At 30.8% G+C, this 14,231-nt stretch overlaps 1 protein-coding gene across 1 annotated transcript; it reads right to left on the bottom strand.

Moving 5' to 3' along the window:
• Nucleotides 1-11,273: 11,273 nt before the first annotated feature.
• LOC105170759 (zinc finger protein ZAT5) lies at nt 11,274-12,613 on the bottom strand. Its single transcript, XM_011091664.3, has one exon. It carries the CDS (start codon nt 12,357-12,359, stop codon nt 11,487-11,489), a length of 873 nt encoding a protein of 290 aa, XP_011089966.1. The 5' UTR covers nt 12,360-12,613; the 3' UTR covers nt 11,274-11,486.
• Nucleotides 12,614-14,231: the final 1,618 nt, after the last annotated feature.

Raw genomic sequence — 14,231 nt, 5'->3', positions numbered from 1 at the left:
GCTTGGGTTCGCCGCCCTTTTGTTGGGGTCGGGAGTCGCCCCCCTCTATTGGGGCCAATCGCCCACTTCTATGGGTGGGACGGGGATGGTTGTAGGAGCGAGAGTGTCTTTTTTTTTTAAAAAAAATTATATTATATCATAATTTTATTTTTATAATTTATTTATCATATACATAATATAAATTTAAAATTTATTTTATACAATTTGTTCATGACAGCGTTTTTGTGGAAGGGTGTTTTAATTAAAAAAAATAATGTCTAGCTTGCTTTTTTTCCAATTTAAAAGGTCCTAAATTTGTATACATCAATAAAATTATACCACTTCTAAAAAGAATCGATGATTATAGTTCAACAATTGTCAAAAAAAGAAAAACTTAATACCGAGGTACTATTTGCAACTCCTATAATTATGATCCTTATTCTACCATCCTCTTATATACAGATCTGTACTAAATACAATCAAAGCCCTTCGTTAAAAATATGGGAATTCTAAGTTAAGGAAAGATGTTAACTTGAACAGCACAGTGGGAAGCCAAATTGCAGTACAGATTACAGAACGCTTCAACATATACATAATAACAAAGTAGTCAAATAGCTTATGATATTCAAAACTTTTCCTAATTCGATGCAACTGTTAAATTAGATTTCATTGGAAAAGCATATTACCTTGAAAGAAAATTGTAAGAAAAATAAGACTTCTGTAAAGACATAACATAATAAAAGCATTTCATTATTGTTTGTAGAATTTTATCAATGCCAAACATTTAAATTAACTAGTTGTCGTTGCAGAGATATAATAAGTAATTTTTTCACATTTTAAATGTATTATAAATGAGAATAATAAAATATTTAAATCAACATATCATATTTAAAAAATAAATAAAAAAAAATCAATTTAGGGTTGTTATTCGCATAACAAAAGGATTGGTGTCACAGAGTCGCAAACGGTCGTTTGTGAATGAAAAGTGCATTATATATATATATATATATATATTAGTGTAGATTAAGGTTTAAGTATTTTTTTAAATAGAATTCAATTTGTTACATCGTTCAGTATATTTAAATTTAAAGACTGATTCAATTTATCAATATTTTTAAATCAACAAATATATTCAAATGAAATAAAGGAAAAAAACACATGCTATCCCCCGTGATATGGGTAATGTGCAAAATACCTCTTATGAAAATAATTATCAAATTACATTCCTATATTTTTTTAACTTAAAGCAATTTATCCCTTTAGAGGGATGTGTGTAGTGCACCAGCCCCTCTTGCGAATGTGTATGATTTTTTCTTTAAAAGTATTTATTTTTATATCATATATTATATGTCTAATTTATAATATATATAAATATTTATTGAAAAATAAATATACTATTTAATATATCATATCTAATATTTTTAATAATATATATTTTTATTTTAAAAAAAAAACCCCTACCTACTAACCCCCCACCCCCAAACCAACCACCGCCCATCCCCTTCCCTCGTTGCCGCCTCCACTCTATCGTTCTCCTCCGACTCCCTCTCCCCCTCCCCTTCCCGTCGCCATTGCCGCCTCCACGCTATCGCTCTCCTCCCACTCCCACTCCCCTTCTCCCTTGCCGTCGCCTCCCCTCCCCTGTTGCCGCATCCGCCTCCCCTTTCCCCTCTACTACCTTCCCTCCCTCCGCCCCCTTTGTTCCTCAGTCTTTCTTTCTACGTCGCTGTCGCCATCGCTCCCCTCCACATCCCTCCCCCTCCTCGTCGCCCGAGTCCCCCTTCTTTCTCTGCGCCGTCTCCTTCTCCATCCCCATCGCCGGCCCCTCCCCCTTTCCCTCCCCTGTCCTGCTGCCCTCCCCCCTTTTCTGCCCTCATTATCGCTGTTCTCTTTCTCTCTCTCTACATATATATAATTATTAATTATACACAATATATATTCATTTCTATTATTTAAAATTTATATATTTATTAAATATTAATCATCGATTGAAATAAATCAAAATTTGGGCCGTAGATTACTAGTTCAATTTGAACATTAGATTCAACTATAAATAAGGCTCTATAAATATAATTTTATAATTAAAAATTAAAAAATATAATTTTATTGTGGGCCTAAATCTAAAAAAGTAAATTAATATAAGAGTTAATCATTAAAATTAATTTACTTAAATATTTAATATCGAAAAACTTAAATATAAACCTATATATATAATTTTTTTAATAATAAAAAATTAATTAACTACATTTCTAAACAACTATTTATGTGGCAACTCAACAACAACGTGGATGCCCTATGCATATGGTTTGCCTGTTTCAACAATTTTTTAAAACTCCATTGTCAACCCTACAACTAGAAAAAAATGTTACTTTTAATAATCACTCAAATTATATTTAAAAGTGATAAAGTGTGGTAAGCATTAATTAATTGTGGTTGCGGAATAGTTATTAGGTGCTGTTAATGCAAGTGAGTTAAAATATTAATCATAATTAAAAAATATAATAAATATTTTGATCGTTATTAAAATTATGTCAAATATTTATTTACCATGGTCAATACTTAATTCTTTGTATCAAATTTATTAGATTATGATGGATATTATTAAATTACCATAATCTTTGAATCGTGATTATTGCAATGTTGAGAATATATATTATATTTAAATATATATCTTGTAACATATATTAAATATTCATATATTTTTCTATATTTAATGCTATTTTATTTTACAATATAAATTTATTTATTATTTAAATAATCTTACATATTTTTTCTGGGGATATTTTTAGTATTTTACTTAAATACAAATGTTAATATTTCAACTAGATTTTTTAAAATTAAAAAATTACTGAATTATTTATTTATATTATTTAGTCACATCCATTATGATAAATATGATCTATTGTCATAAAAAATTCTATGGCCAAAAATAAAAGATCGTGATAGATAGTAATTAACCACAACTTCACAATAACCTCTATAGAACTTTGTTAATTTCAGTTGACGAGGCAAAAGATTAACTATAGCTAAACATTCATAGTAAATACTTTGACCATAGCTAAAATTATAATAAATACTTTGATCATAAATATCATAACAAATATTATTGATAAATGTGGAGGGTGGCAGCAGTTTCATTGATGAGGAGAATTAAAATTATTGTGGTGATAATATAAAAACATTTTTTAAAAAGAAAATAATTAAGAAATATTTAATCCTAAAGACTGAGTGGTGCACGTGCACTTTCACACGTTGCGACAAATATTCCTAAAACAAGAAAACAACTCCCCCACATCTCACCAATCACCATACCATAACCATATCCTTTGTACCTTCATTACTATTTTCTGTTATTTTTTTTAATTTCAGCAGTCTTTCTCTTAAGTTCTAATTCTTTAGAAAGTAAATATAAATACCGTTCCCTATTTCTATTTAGAAAAAAATACATCATACTTTCTGATATTTGTCTTAGTTATAAATATAGCTCTGTTAGATTAAAAACTATAATTATTATGCATGTAGGTATTAGTCTACTTTTATAGTATTATTATTGTGCTACATACCGAATTTTGTAATAATATATTACTTGTTTTAGAGACATCGCTATATTTCAAAAAAAAAAAAAATATTCTAATAAATTTTATTATATTTACTATATAATTTTTTATATATTACTCAATATTAGACTGAACGTCTATTTCAATTACATGATCAGTATATTGTATTAGATGAAATCCGTCTCCGTCCATAGTCCATACTAAAATTTTCGTTAACGACGGTCAATCGATGCAACTCATCTTATCCTATTATTTTACTTTTTGGATATGTGCCAACTTCTCCCGTTGTCAACAATTAGAAATAGAAGTGGATTTTGTCGTGGTCTAGGAAAAAGATAATTAATTATAAGAAAAATTATATTTTTAGTTTTGTAACTATAGATTGTTAATATTTTTGGTTCTGTAATTTATTCTATGTATACATTTAGTCTATTTTTTTTAAAAAAAAATTAATTTTGAATATCTCATACTTGATTATGTTTTGACAAATCAAGTCCTATTTTGACAATTGTGATGCCTTTGATAGTGGAGTAGATATAATTTTTAGTCATATAACTATAGATTATTAGCATCAAAATTGTTAACACAAAACTAAATTTATTAAAAAATGACCAAATGTGAGATCGACGTTCATGACTAAAATTCGTCAAAAAAATAACTAAGTGTGTAAATGGAGTAAGTTACAAAACCAAAAGCGCTACCAACCAATAGTTACAAGATCAAAAATATAATTTTCTCTTTATTATATATATATATATATTGTTCTTCTTTATGTTTATGGATAATTATAGCCCCTTTTCTTTATAGTTTCAAACCCCTTGAAATCTGGGTGATAAGATGATAATTATCAAAAATCATGTAAGAAAATTTTATACAGTTAAAAAAAAAATAGTCATAATAAGGTCATTACATTCCATAATTACGTTAATTAATAGAAGGCGATGACTGATGGTTAGAGATAATTAATCATCAACTATATATATCTATAATTAACACTATAGTTCCGGATTGAATTTTTTATTTTTTTATTACATCTTTTACTTTATTTAATATGTATACATCGAGAATATATTGAGAATGCTTTTTAAATAAACTAGATGACGTAATTTATACATATAGATAAGTGAATCGTGATGTCTATGTAGTAAACTGAAAAAAATAGTGTAATTATATAATTAATTAACTAAAATAACGAGGAGGTGGTGTTACTAATCTTTTATTACATGTCACATATTTATTTTACATTAATTGTAGAATTGAACGTCTTCTCCTGTATTAAACTCTACAACTGGCAGTTGCATCTTCTTGCTCCTATATTTAGACTCTCTTTTCAAAATTTATGTTATGGCATAAGAGAATGAATTCTTGTTTGATTTTGTGTCACTTTATTAGAAAATTGTCCTAAACACAAACTATTTTCGTATAATTTTGGTTTTAGATTATTTCAGAATTTCATTCATATCTATAAATAACACTTAGCATTTCTTGTGCCGAACCAATAATCAAGGTTCAAATATGAGTTTTATGATCTTTGCCCTAGTACTTTTAGGACTGGTGGTTTCGACCACTCCCGTCCTCGGTGAGACAACTGATGATAATGGAGACGAACACCACTACCACCACCACCATCACCACCACCACCACCACCACCACCACGATGAGGCTCCTTCTAACCATACTAATTGTAATGCTCCGCCACCAAAGCATAGCCATGATCCTCCTCCTCCTCCTCCCACCGGTTATCGTGCTCCGCCACCAAAGGCTAGCCATCATCATGTTCCTCCTCCCCATGGTCATCATGCGCCATCTCCAAAACACAAGCATGCACCATCTCCACATGCACATTCTCCTGGCCATGCTGGTTCGCCGCATCCCAGTGGTCATCACGGTGCTTCTCCTCCGCACAACCACCACGACCATGACATCAGTCCTCCCCATGCACATCAGTATCCCCCGCAGGACAAGAACCAACTATTGGCTTTCTGGGAGCAAATACTTTCTTGACAGTTCCAATTCATGTAACCCATATGTTTACTGCATGAATAGGGCTCGGAAATAAACTTAGTCGTTAATGCAAAAACGTGTTTCAAAATGTACAATTAAAACGTTTTATCTTACAACATCATCCTTAATCACAAATGAACAAAATAATCACTGGTCCTCTACCCGGAAAAATTTGATTGGAAATGAAAGAGTGTCTCATTTGAAGATGGGGCTCGTGAATTGGCAGCGAATTGAACTCGACAAATGTGGTAAATATATAGAGTTTTATTTAGGAAAACGTCCAAACATGGTGTTAGCAAGAAGCCCAATGGATCTTTGAACAAACTGAAGTCAGAGGTAGATGATGAATAGCTTATCACAAGCCCAGGGTTGGGATACACATGCAACTTGACCCTCAAATTCAATGATGGGTAGCATACGAAATGGCTATTTTACCCTTAAAACTGGGTATTTCTTTGATAGGTTAAAGGCTATATTGGTAATTACACAATTTGTTCATCTTTTTTATCCAGCAGATTAAATTTATTAATTCGCTAAATATTCCATAATTTAATATAAACAAATAAACACAATTTATACTGGTTATTCTAAAAACTTTAATTACACATTTTAATCTCAGGTTAATTATGCATTTATTGGTTATCTATTTATTTCACTTTCACACATACACATCTATAAATAAATAAACAATCCCTCTCTTCATTTTCCGTGTTAGCTGTTAATCAAGCCCAATTTGGTCTGGGTTTCATCAGAGGGCCCATAATTTATATGGGCCTAATAAGCCACTGTTAGGGCTTGTCGGGATGAAAGACCTAATTAACCTCATTAATTTAGACTATTTATTAAGTTTGATGGTACTAGAGTAACTAATTTTGATTTACAAATTATATATATATATATTTGATTAAAATACCCTCGGTATACTTTACTTTTTTTTACAAGATAAACACTCACTTAATCACTTAATTATAACGATAATTCTCTTACTGCATGTTCGAAGTTGAAATATTTTAATAAGTTATTAATGTATTTTCCTTCTTTTTCAGTTAATTATAAATAAATATAATAGAAGTTGAAATTATATATAGACATCGACATCGAGTGTGCTTTAGCTGCTAGTGTACATTATTTCACACTAAATCAACCTTAATCCTTTTGTTGAATACTTTGGCTTACGAGGAAAGGATAAGATATTAATGATGATCCTCAATTTTCAATTATTGACAGATAATTTTCTGTTTTGGACATATAAAACAAACGAAAACAAGAATCTTATTGGATTGTCCCTTCTTCTAATTTGTGCCTAAGGGATCCCATGATGCTTTACATGAAATTTCTAGGTTGTGACTACTACTAATTAATGAATTATTACTTTTCTTGGTTAAATTCCTAGCTCAAAATTTTGATACTTTCCAATTTTCAACTTATTAATTCTTATTGTTTTTGTAAGGGCAGAAATTAACTTATAAATTAGGCAATTTGCTAGTTTGTTAGTGTTCAAAGTTTTTATATTGAATTTAGATGTATGGTAGTAAATACTATGTATCGAAACGCTTCAAAAATAAGATTCAAAATTTTATAAGTTTTTGAGATATCTTATAAGATACTTTTAATAAATGTAATTGAACACCCTCTAAATCATAAATTCAATAGAGTGATGAATTATAACGTGTACTACAATATTTTTACTGTATAATTAGTTTAATGCGACCTGTTTAAAGGTTTCTAGTAATATGTTTTGATCGAAATTGTTAGTCGTGTAGGGTTGCTCCCGCTCTTCCGAGTCCTTGTCCAGTTCTCCTAGGCGAGCCTACAACACAAGAATCGATCTATTGTGGACCTCAGTGAGAATACTCCGACGTTCAAATCATTTTAACAATAATAAAGTTTACATTACACGAGTTCAAGTTCATAACATTCAAGATAAAACATATCTAATGAAGTATTTAGAATTATACTAGATCATATGAACGTCTACAAATAGACTTCTTAGATGATGTCACGTATGATTACATCAACGAATTCGATTCCAAGTCCACTAAGGCAGGCAGGTCGGTTTGACCCAACCCAATTGTTAAACCTGCAGATCCTCCAACACAGCAAACTATAGACCCTGGTAAACAGGACACAAATGTGTGTTTTCTGAAATTTCCAATACCCATATTATCTGGTCCACTATAATTATTCTTAAATGGGAAATTAGATAGTTAGGCAATCGTACATTCTATTACTCATCATCTAGTAATATATATATATATATGTTTGTGTGGTGGTAATAGCCTTTGTTGCAATGGTCGGCAAATTTAATTTAGAGCATTAGGGGATGGGGTGGGGGTGGGGGCAGGCAGAAATATATTAATCAAACGTTTGGTTTTCAATATAATCCACATCGATCAATGTTATACTAATGCATCCATCACTATTTATGTCACACACGATGAACTGTCTCAAACATTGTAAAGGTCGCAAACACACACACAAACACGTGTGCGTGTGTGTCTGTGCCCAGCTTGGTTTGGTTGGGTGATTTTTCCTTTTTTTTTTTTTTTAATATCCGAAGTTGTATGATGAGTGACGTGGTGGAAAAGAGGAGAGGTAGGGAAATAGTATAATTTAGGCATACAAATATTGTGAGCCAACCAGTTGTCGAGTGGTGAAGGGCGCCACCTCGAAGGTATATGTGGGTGCTGAGTTGTCCAGATGACGACTTTTTACTTTTTAGTGAACTATCACAAAAATATTATACTTTTAGTTCTATAAAATAAGAGGTTTAACACTTTTAATTATTTACTTTATAAAAATTTAAAAATAATTTTAAAATTAAAAAAACTTAACACATTTAGTTCGATACTTTATGAAGTTTTTTTAAAATAGTCCAAAATTAAAAAAACTCAAAACATTTAGTCCCATAAATTCTTTAAATCAGAGAATTGATTAAATATATTGATTTTTCTTAATGTTGGATCATTTCGAAAATTATAAAATAGAAAACCAAATGTATCGATTTTTTTTTAATTTTTTGACCATTTTAAAAATTACGTGAAGTAGAGGACTAAAAGTATCGAACATCCTATTGTATAAAATTAAAAGTGTAATTTTGCCAAGCTACCTTAATTAATTCGATTTTTTATTGTAAAATAATGAACAATTATTTTTGTTAAGTATGTAGATGATTAATATGAATTATATGTACATGAAATAAATATGTAAAATATAATAAAAAATATTGTTTTACTAACTTATAATAATAAACAAATGCCATGCACGCGGCCGTCACCTCATTTATATAAAGATCTTGATAGTGACCATTTAGTTCCGTTTGAATGTAAATAAAGAAATTAAAAAAGAAAAAAGCTTAGAGTAGTAACTAGTAAGGTATAAAATATAAATATATGCGTAAAGATTATGAGAAACTTCAACTATAATATTTAAATTAATTAACATAATAAGTGGATTTTTTGAAACCTAACTTCAATTATAATTAGTTGTAATATATATATATATATATACTGCTATATAATTTGGTAAATTGTAGATACTCATCTAATTAAGAAATCTTAATATAATACGTATTTAAAAAATTGAATTTGCTAAATGTGGCTTCTTTAATATTTTTTTTACACCACTCAATATAATTGATTAAATTTCAAGTTAAAGCACAACAAACAAAAAAAATTATAAATTCAATAAAATTATATCTGTATTTAATCCATAGAATTCGAGCCCACAACTTCTTAATCATTGGATTAATTCAATTCTATCCACAAATAATAGTTGATTAACACAAGAACTTGAGACACTTTCAAGAGAAGTAGGAAAAGTAAGCAAATGAGGAACTAATTTCCCATCTCTTTCAAAACTTCGGGTGGCTAAAAATAAAGGTATTAATTAATTTCCATCCTTGTTAATTAATGAAAAATAATAAGAGGTGATTAATTAATTAAGTAATTAATTAAGAGACATGGGAGCACCCACTAACATGTGGGCATTTGAATTATCCCACGCAATTATGTGCCGGTTCACATGCTTTGGCTTAGCAATTATCACCAAAACGTGCACATAACAAACACAAATTCAGCTAAATTAAGTCCACTTAACCCCACACTACCCACCTCTCTATATCTCTTGCTACTGTGTGTTGTGTGTGTGTGTGTTTGTTAGACGAATTATTAGCCAATCCTAATTAGTCATTACATGACTCATGTGTCTATGTTTAGATTAAGTGTAAAATCAGTTTAATCAAATTGATTAATTCCATCATGAGATAATGGAACCATAACATAGAATGATCATGAGGTTACACTTCACCTAATTAGGTTCTACCTTGAGTATATATATATATATATATATATATTTCTAATCTTTTTTTTTTCTTTTTATTGGGAGAGATATCTAAACTTTTAAATTAATATTTTTACTCACTTTATTTTACATTTTTCAATTCAAAAAGGGGGAAAAAACCAAAAATAAAACTTTATGTTTGAATTTTTTTTTCTAAAAAGTATGTCTTATATTATGTAAGAAGTTTGAAAATTCTTATTCTGATCAGATTAATTTGAACTATATCAAAGTAATCATAATATAAGTTTCTCTACTTGTTATGTTAAATATTCACTCTCTTTATAATGTACATTAATCATGTACAAACTCCAGAGAAATTCTGTAATATATGAAACTTGTGAAAAAATTTAGATTTATCGCAAGGTTTCATCGTCCTTCTGCTATGATTTTAAGTTGGTTTTTACTCGTTAATATTTGTCGTTGCGAATTCATCGCAATTTACCGAGAAAGTTTTGGGTTGCAATAAAACTTTTCTTTTTCTAGTGTGGTTTCATTTTGGTGAAGAGAAGTAGAGAAGGGTGAAGTTAGTTAAGAAGGTTGAAAAGTTAGGAACTATAGGGGAAATCTTAATTTCGACATTATTTAATTGAATCTATACTAATTATTATATTTGTCATGTGATTAGTGTACAATTCAGATAAAGTGACTAATCATGTAACAAATGTGATATACTTATTTTATAATTGATTTGATTGAAATAAAAATTTTCTAAATTATAGGAGAAAATTGAATAAAAAAGGTGGGAAATGGTGGTGGGGGCGAGATGATGATGATGAGGTGCAAGTGAAGTGAGGTGAGGAAAAGAAGGGATGAAGAAACAGCTTGGGAATGCATATTTTAAGAGATATGTTGGTTTTGGATACAGATGGATACACATGGGATCCGCAGTTACCTTCCTATCCATTTATTCCTTGTCATTTAATGGCAACATACACTCAACCAAGTTCTTGCTTTATTTAACGTTTTTTCTTGTAATAAAAATACAAAAGACAACCTAATCCACGACTATTCCTTGTGGTGCTCCTTATGCCTAACCCTAACTCTCCCTCTCCCTCCCTCTTACACACACACTCACTCACTCACTCATATTTGAGTGTTTGCACGTCCATTGGTATAATTCAATATTTGAATTTATATATATATATATATTATATGTGCACGTCAGGTGTATAAATTGAATTTTATTACATGTATATAAATAAAAAAAAATTAATTTAAAATAAAAGATTTGAACTGTATACATCGAGTTCTTTAAATTATTATTTTGAAACAACGTGAACTTTTAAGATAATTAAAAGAAAATGAATAAAAACCATAAGAAAAGATGCGGCCTCATCACTCACTTTTCGTGAATGGAAGGCAACCATGAATAGTAACCACTTACTCAAAGAATTGATCAACTTCAACATTTATTAAAAACAACAATAGAATGAATCAAAATGGCCCCTGGCCTCCACGAATTAAAACAATTCCAATAATGAATAATGGGAATTATAATTTTTATATGGAAAAATGAAAAAAAGAAAAGAAAAAAAATATAGTGGTAATTAAGAAATAATTATTCACATTGTTGTGATCAAATGTCAACCCACGATTCTCTTCTAGCTAGTAGTGGCAATCCACCAGTGCCGCGGCGGAGAAGACAAGACGTGGCTGCTGCTTGGCCGGAAACTCATGATCTTGAAGCTTGTCATCTTCCGGCGACTCGGCCGGGAGGTTGAGATCAAATTCCAACGTGTTTCTGGGCTTCTCGCTGACATCATGCGACGTCGTCGGGGAATCGTTGTCGACACTCGTGCCGATTCTTGTACCAGTAGTACTAGGTGCTGTCCTGTGTCTTCTCATGTGGCCACCCAATGCTTGACCCGACGCAAACTCCGACCCGCATATTGAACACTCGTGAATCTTGGGTTTGTTGTGATCGTAATAATGGCAGCTTTTGTTATTGGGGAGTTGTGTTGAAGGTGGCGGAGCTTCTTCCTCTTCTTGGTAATCCGGCGGCGGCGGAGCCGGAGGCGACTTTTTCTGATCATCATCCGTGGTGGGCTTGGGCTTCTTGTGGCTGGCCCTGTGGCCTCCCAAGGCCTGAAACGACGGGAAAGTTCTGTTGCAAGTCTTGCACTCGTACACGTAGATGCCCACTTTCCCGGCCGCCGTGGTGGCCATCTCCGCGAATTTCCGGCTGCTGAATTTGCCCTCCACCGCCTTGATTGGGGGAGGAGAACCCCCGCGTGCGAGGAGAATCAAACAGTTGGCCATGTCCTCGTCTTCCTCCATACTCGTTGATATTCCACTTGAAGTGGTGGGAGAATACGAAACCAATAATGAATTATGAGCCTCTACTACTCCTCCGCCAGATCCACCGCCGCTCGACGAGGCTGAGGACGACGGTCTCGGCCGCTTGGTGCGCTTCCCTTTAACGATGGCGTGATCGTTAGACCCCGCGAACTCTTCCAAGATTTCCATTTTCATCATCATCCCAAGAAGGAATATATATAAATCAAATTAAAATTCAAAACTAGGAAAAGAACACTGGGAGTGAGTGGAAGTGTGAGAAAGTGAAGAGGAGAGGTGAGAGAAACTGTGATGGGATGGTGAGGGCTGTACACACATACATATATATATATATATGTCTAATATAATATATGTAGTGAAAGGTAAGAGAGGGATTGTTTGGAGTGAAAAGCCGAACTCGTGAGCAGTTTAACATGGAGTAGCTTATAGCCACAAATCTTGCTTGCTTCAGTCTCCAACTCCAACTTTAATAAGAAAATTTCCGGCGCAAGAACGAATATATGTGTATTCAATAAGCTCATTCAAGGCTACAGCCAGTTAGAACTTACAACATACCAATTTAACTCACTCTTAAATGTATATTCTCCAAAATTAAATGTTTATTATTTTATTTGGAAAATATTTAGGATTTTATAATACTTATTAATTATATCAGTCTCAAATTTAGAAAAATTCTTATCTAAATCAAATCTAGTTAAATCAAACCAATCACACAATAAGTATAATAAAATAACTACTTACACCGATTACAGTATAAGTGTATTAAGCTTAACATTAGGAAGAATTTTTATAAACTTTGTTTTTAATTTTTTATTTTTTGAGATGTTCTAAGAACAATTAATTATTTTAAATAAATTTGTTGAAAAATTACTTCAGTGGCACTTAATATAATATACTGTGAGGCGAATAACTTTCAACCATGACATTTTTCTGATGGTACTTAAAGCTTTGACGAGCCCAACTTGCATATATGGTAATAGAAGAGATCAAAGGAATTATTATTATTATTATTAATTAGAATAATGTATTTATTTTGTGGAAGTCTTCCTACTGTTACTATCTTTTAGTAAATTGAAGTATTTAATGAACACAATGGGAGGCTTAGACAACGTACAAGTTATTAAATGGAACCAAACTTTGAAAGTAATTATTCGACGTGCTATATATATTTAAATATACTCTACATCATTTGCATCTCAAATTCATAACATCTTCTGTAATTACACCTATATTACAAAACAATAAACTATTCTCCGGATTATAAATAATTAATTTAAAAATTATTGTAGATTAATACATTCCAATTGTGAAATAAAATTGATGCAAAAGATTTACGTATTGATCATAATTAATCGATATTTGTCATAATTTTAGCTATAAGGCAAAATATTTATCATGATTTTTATGTATAACTAATATTTTGAGGCAAAAGTATATTTTTAGTCCCATAAAATAAGAAGTTCAATACTTTTAGTTCTCTGCTTTATGGAATTTATCAAATGGTCCCAAAATTAAAAAAAACTCGATACATGTAGTTCTTCGCTTTATGCAAATTTTAAAATACTCTCAAAATCGACAAAAATCAACACATTTAGTCCTCTACTTTACGAGATTTATGGGACTAAAATAATCGAGATTTCTCAATTTTGGAACTATTTTAAGAATTCTATGAAGCATATGACTAAGGGAGTGTTTGCGCACTTCAAGAAAGTGTTTTTTCACTTCTCGCTTCAAAAAAGCACTTTTGAAGTATTTGGAATACCAGTTTCTGCTTCTAAAACGATTAAGAAAAACGCTTTTAGCCAAAAGCTAGAAGCACCTTGGGGGATGCTTTTAGCTTCTTTGACTTTATTTTAAATAAATTCAACTTTATTTTTTTACTACTTTATCATTATTATAATAATCTTAATTCAAATGTACTCTTTTAAATTTATTTTTAAAATTATATATTTAAAATTGATACCAGAGTTTTCAAATAATTTAAATTTTAACAATAATTAAATTTACACTTTCACATATTTAATATTTTAAGCTTTTATATTTTATGTGCTATAT

This window comes from Sesamum indicum, linkage group LG9, assembly GCF_026168435.1.
Source record: "Sesamum indicum cultivar Baizhima isolate 11 linkage group LG9, ASM2616843v1, whole genome shotgun sequence".
Taxonomy (NCBI): domain Eukaryota; kingdom Viridiplantae; phylum Streptophyta; class Magnoliopsida; order Lamiales; family Pedaliaceae; genus Sesamum; species Sesamum indicum.
This window is presented reverse-complemented; position numbering and strand designations above follow the sequence as displayed.

Coding starts and splice junctions, on each gene's coding strand:
- LOC105170759 (XM_011091664.3), bottom strand. CDS start 12,359: ATGATGATGAAAATGGAAATCTTGGAAGAGTTCGCGGGGTCTAACGAT.